Below are 9,990 nucleotides of genomic sequence, written 5' to 3' on the forward strand. Positions count from 1 at the left end.
TGGAAGATTCGGAGGAGCTTCCTCCTGCCTGCAGGTCTTCATTGCATCGCCTTCCCGACGCCGGGTGCCAACAAGCAACCAAAAAATTGCTTTTCTTCCTCGGGGGAGGCGGGTGGGGGTGGAAACCAGCTCCTCAAGCTCAAATCCCAAGGCGGACGGGAAAGCGCGCGTTCACGGGTTAAATCCCAAACACCACTTCCGGTCACCTGCCCGGCAGCCCTGGCTCTACCTGATCTACCGGAAGTCGCCGCCGTGATGACGCAGAAACCGCCCGCCGTGTGCGTGTCCCTCCCAGCAGCCAATGGGCTCCGTCCACCTCCCTGCTCCGGCGCCGTTGCGTTCGGTCTAACCGTGGGCTGTGACGTTTAGGGGCGGAGCGCGGAGAGAGATACCGCGGCCGAGAGGGGCCAAGCTTCTCAGTCGCTCCAGAAGCGGGGACCGAGGGGGCAAAGATGGTTTACATCTCGAACGGTGAGTTGCAGGGTCTTCGGGGGCGGCCGCTGGCCGCGGAAGCGACACCCGGGCTTCTTCCGTCCTCGCTCTCCCGAGACGGCCGAGCGTCCCTGGAGCCCGGAGGCAGAGGCCGAGGTCCGGGGTGACGCCGCTGCCGGCTGCCGGGCATCCTCGCCCCGCTTGTGGCCGTGGGGGTCGGCCGCGTCCTTAGCCGGGGATGACAGCAGGGTTAACGCGGTCTGTGCGCGTAGCGCCTGTGTCGGCCGCGCTGCTTCCACCTGGCTCGCAGTCCACCCGCTCCGTCCTATTCGGGTATTTGGTTACCGCATTTTAGGGGCGGAGACTCAGAGGCGCAGCTGGGCCCTGGGGGTCGCCTATAGCATCTCTAGTGGTCGTAGACGGTTCAGCCGGATTTCGAGCGGGGAGGACTGTCGTCAGGGTCCTTCTCTGTAGGAGGAGAATTCAACAGGACGGTCTTCCTTCCCCTCCCCCACGCCCCCAGGAGTAGGTAGCGGGTCCTACACGTAATTGTTTGCCCCGGATTCCAAGGGACACAGGAAGAGGCACCGCCCCCTGTTGGAACCTGGTAACTGTTCCGGGCCCGAGTAGAGAATCTAAGAGCGACTTAGTTCGGGCGGAAGTGTATGGGGGCACCTGGGTGGTTCAGTCGTCCGAGCGTCCCACTCTTTGTTTGCTTAGGTCTTGACCTGGGAGGCTTGCGGGATCTGCCCCGCCTGGGACTCCGCGCTCAGCGAGGAGTCGGCTGGGGCTTTCTCTCCCGACTCCCGTTGGCCCCAACCCCCCTTCTCTCTCTGCCCAAAATAAATAAGTAAATCTTAAAAAAAAAAAAGTGGGGCACCTGGGTGGCTCAGTGATTGAGCATCTGCCTTCGGCTCAGGCCGTGATCCCGGGGTCCTGGGATCCAGTGTCGCATCAGGCTCCCTGCATGGAGCCTGCTTCCTCCCTCTGTCTCATGAGTAAATAAATAAAATCTTAAGATAAAAAAAAAAAAACAGTGCCAGGAAAGAAAGGACCCAGTATGACCGGGTCAGACCATTGCCCAAACTGCCTTCCCACCTGTTTGACGCAGGTGGAACCAATGTCTTGGCGCAATCTTAAAACACGTAGGATCACTGGAGCTAGATTCCTTGTTCAGTTGAACTCATCTGTTTATCTTCAGGGAGGATTCAGGTTTTCAGAAGACTTCTGGCTGAGTACACTCTGCATTTCTTTGCTCTTCATAAAGTCTCCCCTCCTCCTCCTGGTGCAATTAAAAATCTTTGTAACAAGTAGGTTGATGGACACTACCCAAAAGCATCAAAGTTTTATTCTTATTTGGGGGCGCTTGCGGAGTTTGTGTTACGTCCTTTGTGGGTAATGCTGGCAGCTTCTATTTTTGCATTATTGAGTAATTCTTTGTATGTCTTCCTGTGTATACATTGTCATAGTGGATCCAGATAAATAACATGAAGGTCCTCTTAAGATCTTTTATTTCACCATTATAGTTGAGAAATGCCACTTGGACCCAAGCAACTTACTTTGCTCTGTGGATATTGGGAGGGGAAGTTTCTGCCTTCAGAAGCTAGGAGAGAAAAGTGCTAAGAGCAAGATAGAGGGATGCAAGTGCATGCAAAGGGTTCTTTAGAATCACAAAGAGAGGGATCCCTGGGTGGCGCAGCGGTTTGGCGCCTGCCTTTGGCCTAGGGCGTGATCCTGGGGACCCGGGATCGAATCCCACGTCGGGCTCCCGGTGCATGGAGCCTGCTTCTCCCTCTGCCTGTGTCTCTGCCTCTCTCTCTGTGTGTGTGTGACTATCATAAATAAATAAAAAATTTAAAAAAAAAAAAAAAAAAAAAAATAGAATCACAAAGAGAGAAATGTGTTCTAGTTAGATCTCCTTTAGAAGGATTGAATTTATCAGTGCTTCCCAGTTGACAAAACATTTACTGTCAGGAGACTTTTTCTTCAATCCTACCAGATGACTAGTCTTGGAATACTTTTTTCAGAGCAGGAAAATGTCCCATCAGCCAATGAAGCAGACCTAGTAAGAGGCAGAACCAAGCGTGTCACGACCCATGCCCTGTCTCGAAGTGTATCTCTTTTTTTCTCAATAGCTCCATTGAGAGCTCAGGTCCAAGTGGATCCCTAAAAGTAAGGTAGTCAAAGAAGGAGAAATTGTAGACCCTGACTAAGGGGGTGGAGGTGAGTGTGGTGAAGCCCTTGAGAAGATTGAGAGGAGGTGGTTGACAGCTCTTCTCCCAAAATATTCCTGATTCTCAAGGCTAAAAGAACGCTAGAACACTAATTTCATGTTGTAGCTTCCATTATTTAAAGTGGTTTGAAAAATAGATCTTCATTTGTGCTTAAGATGAAACTGGAATCCATTGGAGCCCCTGGGTGGCTCAGTAGTTTAAGTGTCTGACTCTTGATTTTGGTTCAGGTCATGATCTCAGAGACTTAGGATCAAGCCCTGAGTCCGGCTCCCTGCTCAGTGAGGAGTCTGCTTGTCTCTTTCTCTGCACCCCCCCCTACCGCAGTGTGTGCATTCTCTCTCTCAAGTAAATAAATAACCTAAAGAAAAAAAAAAAAAAAACGAGTCCATAATTAGAACAGCATCCCATTAGAGAAAAATTGTGGTTATTTTAATGAACAAGGTGAATTCTCTTCAGTACCTAGAACACACAGACTGATTTCAATGAAAATATTAACATAGCTGAGTGTAAAGATTTGTAAAAGTGTATATAAGCAATTTTTTTATACAGGAAAGAGACTTTGCAGGTGAAAAGAGATTTTCACATTTAGGAAAGTGGAAGTGGTGTGAATATTCTTTTATATTCACTCATCCCATTTGTTTCCTCAAAATACTTGAATAAACAGAGATTCAGGCACCAGCATTCATAGCAGCATTGTCACAATGGCCAATATATGGAACCACCCCAAGTGCCCATCAACAGATGTATGCATAAACAAAATGTGGTATAAACACATGAGATGGTAGATTAACCAGCCTTAAAAAAAGATGGAAGTTTGACACATCTACAACATGGATGAAACTTGAAGACATAAGCCTGTCATCAAAGTAAGAATACTGTGTGATTCTTCATATGAGGTTTTTAGAGCAGTCAAATTCATAGAGACAGGAAGTAAAAGGGTGGTTGCCAAGAACTAGGAGAAGGGAGAAAACAGGAGTTAGTGTTGAATGGGCACAGAATTTCAGTTGGGGGAAGATAAAAAAGTTCTGGAGATGGGTGATGGTGATGGTTGTACAACTGTGTGAAGGTACTTGATGCTATGGAACTGCACACTTGAAAATGGTTAAAATGGGAACTTTTTATGTATATTTTATCACAACTTAAAAAGAAAAGAAATCCTTGAATTGTCACTCACCAAAATTAGGAACATAGGAAGGCATTTGACATATTAAAAGAATGACCCTTAGATTGTAGAGCTTTATTTCTCTGAACCCTTTCTTAGAAGGATGCACACATAACAAACCTTTCCTTGTGTTGGCTCTCTGGAACAGTGAACAAGTTGAAAACTGAGTCTTATTGTTCCCTAAGTAGTTAATTATAAAGCATCTTGTATCAGGGATTTGTAGTACTAACTGAAGTTTCTTTTTTATTGTCTGTAGGGCAAGTGTTGGACAGCCGGAGTCAGTCCCCATGGAGATTATCTTTGATAACAGACTTCTTCTGGGGAATAGCAGAGTTCGTGGTTTTGTTGTAAGTGTAACAGTGCTCTTACTAGCCTTGATACTTAAGTTAACAGAAGTACCTTAGTACATCATGTTGAGGATCTTAAACAGGCTGAGCTTTTAACTGTAATTAAATATATATATATTATTAGCTTTGCTAAGGGAAATGAAGACTTCTGTGGTGGTAAAGCTGCCCCCCAGGCATCCAACAAGTATGAATATGATAGTTGAGTTAGGTAGCTCGACTGTGACTTAGCCTTGGCAACCATTTCAATCTGCAGCTATGAAGCCAGGCTTCCCTAGTCTAATGCTGGGCGACAGTGCCTCATTTTCTCTCTGCTATTCCAGCTTAGTGTGTATGTGCAGCTTTTACTCCATATTATACAAGAAACAAGGGGAATTAGATCTTGATAAAAAAACAAAAACAAAAACAAAAAAAACAAATTTCAAGCAGTTCTTAAATGCATTTTTGTCCTTTTCCATGCTGGTTTTTTTTTTTTTTTTTGTGAAGATTATTCATCAGCTATGAACAAGTCTTACTCATGCTAAGTTTGAATATATATATTTGAATGTCAGTCACATGGCAGAGAACTGCAGGGATGCAGAGATGTGGGAGACTGCTTCTTCCTTCTTTGACTTTAATTCATATTACAATGGATGTTGGGCTGGCATGATTGTGGGAGGTGGCCATCAGAGGAAGTTACTCCAGGTGGTAGAAACACAGGAAAGATGGCAGAGAAGTTTGAATAGCAGACTATGATCTTTATACTTAATTGAATTGTTGCTGTGATTTAAGATTAATCTCATGGCTGTGTGTAACATAAGTTAGAAGGGGTTAAAAAAAATCAAAGAGATGGTTTTATATAAAAATACAGTGGGACAGAGGGTCCTTAAGTTGCCAGTGCAAAACTTCCTTAAAGTCTCACACATTTCACCTACTCCCTATTTACTTAAAATATTGTTTTAACTTAAATTCTTCCCCCTCGGGATCCCTGGGTGATGCAGCGGTTTAGCACCTGCCTTTGGCCCAGGGCGCGATCCTGGAGACCCGGGATTGAATCCCACATCGGGCTCTCGGTGCATGGAGCCTGCTTCTCCCTCTGCCTATGTCTCTGCCTCTCTCTCTCTCTCTGTGTGTGTGTGACTATCATAAATAAATAAACATTTTTTAAAATGTTTAAAAAAAAAGAAAAAAAATTCTTCCCCCTCCACAACTAAAAAAGATTCCAATCAGATGAATTCCCAGAAGCCCTTTGCCTCTGGCACACCACCCTAGGCTCCTCCCACAGCAAGGTAACATTAGGTAGGCTGTTCGCAGGGAAATGTGAAGGAAATGAATGTGCAGTGCTGTTTAAAAAAAAAAAAAAAAAAAAAAAAAGACTAAGCCCTGACAGCTGATATACAGTACAGGAAGGAAGTTGGGGATGGCTCTGGTTTCACTCACTTCTAGATGCCTAGACTCTCTTAAGGTGAGTTACTAGCATATAAGAAAGACAGGCAATGGTGGCTTTGGCCCAGAACATAGCACATGTGTAGACATGAGCTACATGGTGTTGTCCAGCTGGCTTTGAGAAACATGAGGTTGGAACTAAGTTGGTTTAGTACTCTTCTCGTAGATATAACAAACTGTGGAGGTACATTTTATAATGTTGAAAGTGGTATTTATGTTGTTTTTTGCCCTTTGTTTCAGTTTTAAAACTCTGCTTCAGCAAGATGTGAAAAAGAGAAGAGGCTATGGAAACTCCTCTGATTCCAGATATGATGATGGAAGAGGGTATAGCTTTTTAAATTGATAATTGGTATTTTTACCACTCTGTAATTTTAATTAAATTAGCTATTATAGATAGACATTGGCTCATAGAAATAAAAGGTTTAAATTCTATTTCAGAAAATTAATGCATTACTATAAGTTATGTCAGGCTGCCTCTGATTTGATAGAGTCAATTTGACAGAGCTAAGTTGTGTATCAACTATCCTGTGGGAAAAGTCTAAATTAGAGGATGAAAACTGATGACAACCATTAAATCTAAAGAGTCCATTTTAAAGTCTGGATTTCTACTGCTAAAGAAAACTAGAGAAGATCAAGCAGCACAGGGTTGGGCTTGCATTTCCATGGAGCTGGGTTTCAGTTAGACATGTATTTATAGGAAGTACTATTTAGGTCATCACAGTCTTTGCTTGACTCCTTTTCTCATGTGCATTAAGTGTCTGGTCTCTATAAGTATTTGAATTTTCTCAACTCCTGACCTAATTGGTAGTTCTTATTTTAAAATAAAAGGGTCTATTTGAGTGTTTGAAAGGAACCACTTGATGTCTACTAAACAGTAGAAATTTTTCTTTTATTAGGCCACCAGGAAACCCTCCCAGAAGAATGGGTCGAATTAATCATCTACGTGGCCCTAGTCCTCCTCCAATGGCTGGTGGATGAGGAAGGTAACTTGAAATCTGCAATTACTCTGCAGAGATTTCATTTTGAAAATACCTCCTTAGGGAAGTTTTCTTTAAGAAACAGAAGTTGCCCAATATTTTGTAATTACTCAGGCATCTTATTTGGAAAAATATATCTTAACCCTTGAAAAATTTGTTGAATTTTATTATCAGTCTTTTGAATAAAGGCTTAAAAAAATGATTATTAGATTTTTTTTGTGCAGATCCAAATTAGTAACTAGTAACTGATTGTTATAACGCTTTCTTTTAGGTAAATGTCTGCTCTAAGTAGCAGACAACTGGACATGCACATTCATAACAGAAGGAAACCATCAAGAAGTAGAGTGCAGACCATACTGGACAAGTAATTGAATGTGTATGCCCAAACAAGGATTGCTCTGTGCCTTCACAGACGGATGAGGTTGTGCTAGGAATTCCCTCCCCAGGGATCTGGCATGACTGACATGCAGTTCTATAAATGCACATGTTTGTCTCATTATCTTTTTTGTATAGTTTATGAAAGTATTAATATAGTTTTAATAAGTAAATATTTTTAGGTTACAAAACTTGACTTCACATCTTTGTATAATTAAACTCCAAATTTGAAGAAAAATAAAAGATTGTGTATTCAGTACAATTAGTGTCACCTTTTTAACTTCTGAAATACTATTCATTGTTAATTTGTTCTCATAAATAAATCACCTTGTATTTATTTCAGTGGTATGCATACAATTTTATCTTAAAACATTATATGGAGTATCAGATTTGCTATGAATATAATTATCAGAGTATTTATAAAGTCATAACCAAGAAGCCTGAGCTACAAGAGTGAAGATTAACTAGGTAGTCTTTAAAATCATAGACTTCTGTACTATTTTAACAAATCTGAATTCTAAACTATTGGTTAGGATATTACGTGTTGGCTTTCAACCCCCATGAATGCTGGCAACTCTCCTATTCTTTCACTAGAATGGAAGTTCTGTGAGATTAGGGATTTCGTCTTTTTTTACCCCAGTGTTTTGAACAGTAACTACATGTAAGCACTGAAATATCTGTTGGAAAAATGAATAATACTGCTTTGTGTTTAACAGTCTTTTAAACAAAGTGTTCGGGTAAAAGCATTTTTTTAAAAAGATTTTATTTTAGTGAGAGCATGTGCCCATGCATGATGGGGGGGCTGGGGCAGAGGGAGAAGCAGACTCTCCATTGAGTAGAGAGCCTGACATGGGGCTCAACCTCAAAACCCTGGGATCATGACGTGAAGCAAAGGCAGATGCTTAACCAACTTAAACCACCCAGGGACTCCTGGTAAGAGTATTTATATATAGGGATCCCTGGGTGGCGCAGCGGTTTAGCACCTGCCTTTGGCCTGGGGTGTGATCCTGGCGACCCGGGATCGAATCCCACGTTGGGCTCCCGGTGCATGGAGCCTGCTTCTCCCTCTGCCTGTGTCTCTGCCTCTCTCTCTCTCTGTGTGACTATCATAAATAAAAAATAAATAAATAAGAGTATTTATATATATATTTGGAAATACTTACTCAACCCTATTTGCCAAGAAATGGGGATGTAGTGGCACGAGATACTGATTTTTCAAATAAGGAAAGGGGCAATTACAACACAATTTTAACATTAAGGATAATAGAGACAGTTTATTGATCACCCAAGTCTGTGTCAGACATTTTATCTTTTATATTTTGTTAATTCTGACACACTACAATAGGTAGATGATCCTTGCATTAAATAGATAACATGTGAAAACTCAGCAAAGTTGTGATGTCTCAGATTACATGGCTAGTGAATGGCAGAGTCTTTCTATCAAATTTCCATCTAAAGCTGGAGTGAAGAAAAAAAGGCAAAAAAAAAGCTGGAGTGAAGAAAAAAAGGCAGAGTCTCAGGAAGCAGTGGCTTTTCTGTGCATGATTCATGATACCTGCCCCCTGCCCCTTCACCTAACTCCTCTGCAGGACCCTTCTTTAGAAATTATCCTATAATCCCAACTGCATTGGATATTTAGCTCTCCCACTCTGAGCATGCAGTAGGTAGACCGCTGCAGGGCAAGAAGTAGCCTTGAGTCATTTGTGTTCAAATCTTGTCTTTGCTACTCAACAGCTTATGCTCCTGACTAAATTATGTCATTCTCTCCCACTGTACTCTTACGAAGTGGGGATTACATGCCTACCTCAAGGGATTCTTCATTCAGCAGTATTTACTCCACAAATGCTTAGTGGGCACCTACCATGTGCTGAAAATAACAGTGGCAATTAAGACAACCGTTCCTCCTCATGGAGCTTACTTTCTAGTGTGGGAAAACAGCAGCCAAGTACAGACTTCTTTAAAGGAAATGAGACTTAGGTGACATTTGAGGTGAGACAGGACGAGAATGAGCCAGCTGAGGGAGAAGCACCCAAGGCAAAGCCGACAACGTGAGTGATGGATGGCTCAACGATGAGAAGGGCCTGGCATATCTGAGTAGCTGGAAATGCCAACAGAAGGAGAGAGAGGACGCGAACTGAGAGATGCAGCAGGAACTGGATTAAGACTGGCTTAATAGGCTAATGGTTAAATTCTGTTCCATGAGCAAAGGGGAACTAAGTACGGGTTTAATTTTTGAGATAATGCATTGGTGGTATTAACTGGAAAGCTGAGTATGTAGTACTGATTGTCCTAACTACATATTTTAAAACTGGATTATTTGGGGAACTTGCAGGAGGACAAGAGGAAAGCTGCAAGTTAGGTCAAGAGGCTGTTGCAGTCCAGGTGAGATGATAGTAGTTTGGACTAGATAGCAGTAGGAATGAAGAAGTGGGTTCAAGATACACCTGAGCGACTGCAGGATTTAGTGATGGACTGGACAACCGAAGCATCAAAGTGGTATTCACTGAGATGGTAAAATGGTAGTGGGGTGGGGGGCGGGTATCAAGAGTTGCAGTTTGGGCGGATTTGAGTTTGCAGTGCTCTGTGGACATCCAAATGGAGACACCGAACAGGCCCCTGGTTATCAGTCTAGATCTCCGGGGCACTTGGAGACTGGAATCACATACCCCGGAGTTACCTATGTAAAGCCATGAAACCGGATAAAGTCCTCCAGGCGATGTGAAGAGAGGCGCCCGGGCTCAAGAGCGCCCTAACGTCCGCGGCGGGACTGAGCATCCCCAGCGCAGCATGACAGCCAGGAGAGCGTGTGGGTTCTGGGAATCCAGGGAGCGCAGGCCTCGGCGCGGCGCGGCGCCAGGAACCGGCTTCTCTCCTGGAAACGCTCAAAACAAACGAGCGGCTGCGAGCACGCTGCCGCCGGGACCAACCCCACCACCACCACCACCCGCCCGGCCAGCCCCGCCCCCGCCCGGCCAGCCCCGCCCCCGCCCCTCCGCCTTCCCGGAAGCCTCTGCGGCGGCAGCCCGGCGGCCATCTTGGTT

The 9,990-nt window shown here is 43.9% G+C and overlaps 1 protein-coding gene and 1 long non-coding RNA gene across 2 annotated transcripts; one reads left to right on the forward strand and one right to left on the reverse strand.

Moving 5' to 3' along the window:
- The first annotated feature begins 370 nt into the window (after window positions 1-370).
- On the forward strand, window positions 371-7,286 carry SELENOK (selenoprotein K). Its single transcript, NM_001114878.1, has 5 exons — window positions 371-471; window positions 4,085-4,175; window positions 5,838-5,921; window positions 6,494-6,580; window positions 6,846-7,286. Exons 1-5 carry the CDS (start codon window positions 453-455, stop codon window positions 6,847-6,849), a joined length of 285 nt encoding a protein of 94 aa, NP_001108350.1. The 5' UTR covers window positions 371-452; the 3' UTR covers window positions 6,850-7,286.
- A 917-nt stretch (window positions 7,287-8,203) lies between these two features.
- LOC111091314 lies at window positions 8,204-9,881 on the reverse strand. The gene is made up of 2 exons (XR_005374888.1): window positions 9,627-9,881; window positions 8,204-9,047 (listed from the first exon to the last, which is right to left on the reverse strand). It is a non-coding gene; the product is annotated as an uncharacterized LOC111091314 (long non-coding RNA).
- Between the last annotated feature and the right edge of the window lie 109 nt (window positions 9,882-9,990).

The sequence above is a fragment of the Canis lupus genome, chromosome 20, assembly GCF_011100685.1.
Source record: "Canis lupus familiaris isolate Mischka breed German Shepherd chromosome 20, alternate assembly UU_Cfam_GSD_1.0, whole genome shotgun sequence".
NCBI classification, from domain to species: Eukaryota; Metazoa; Chordata; class Mammalia; order Carnivora; family Canidae; genus Canis; species Canis lupus.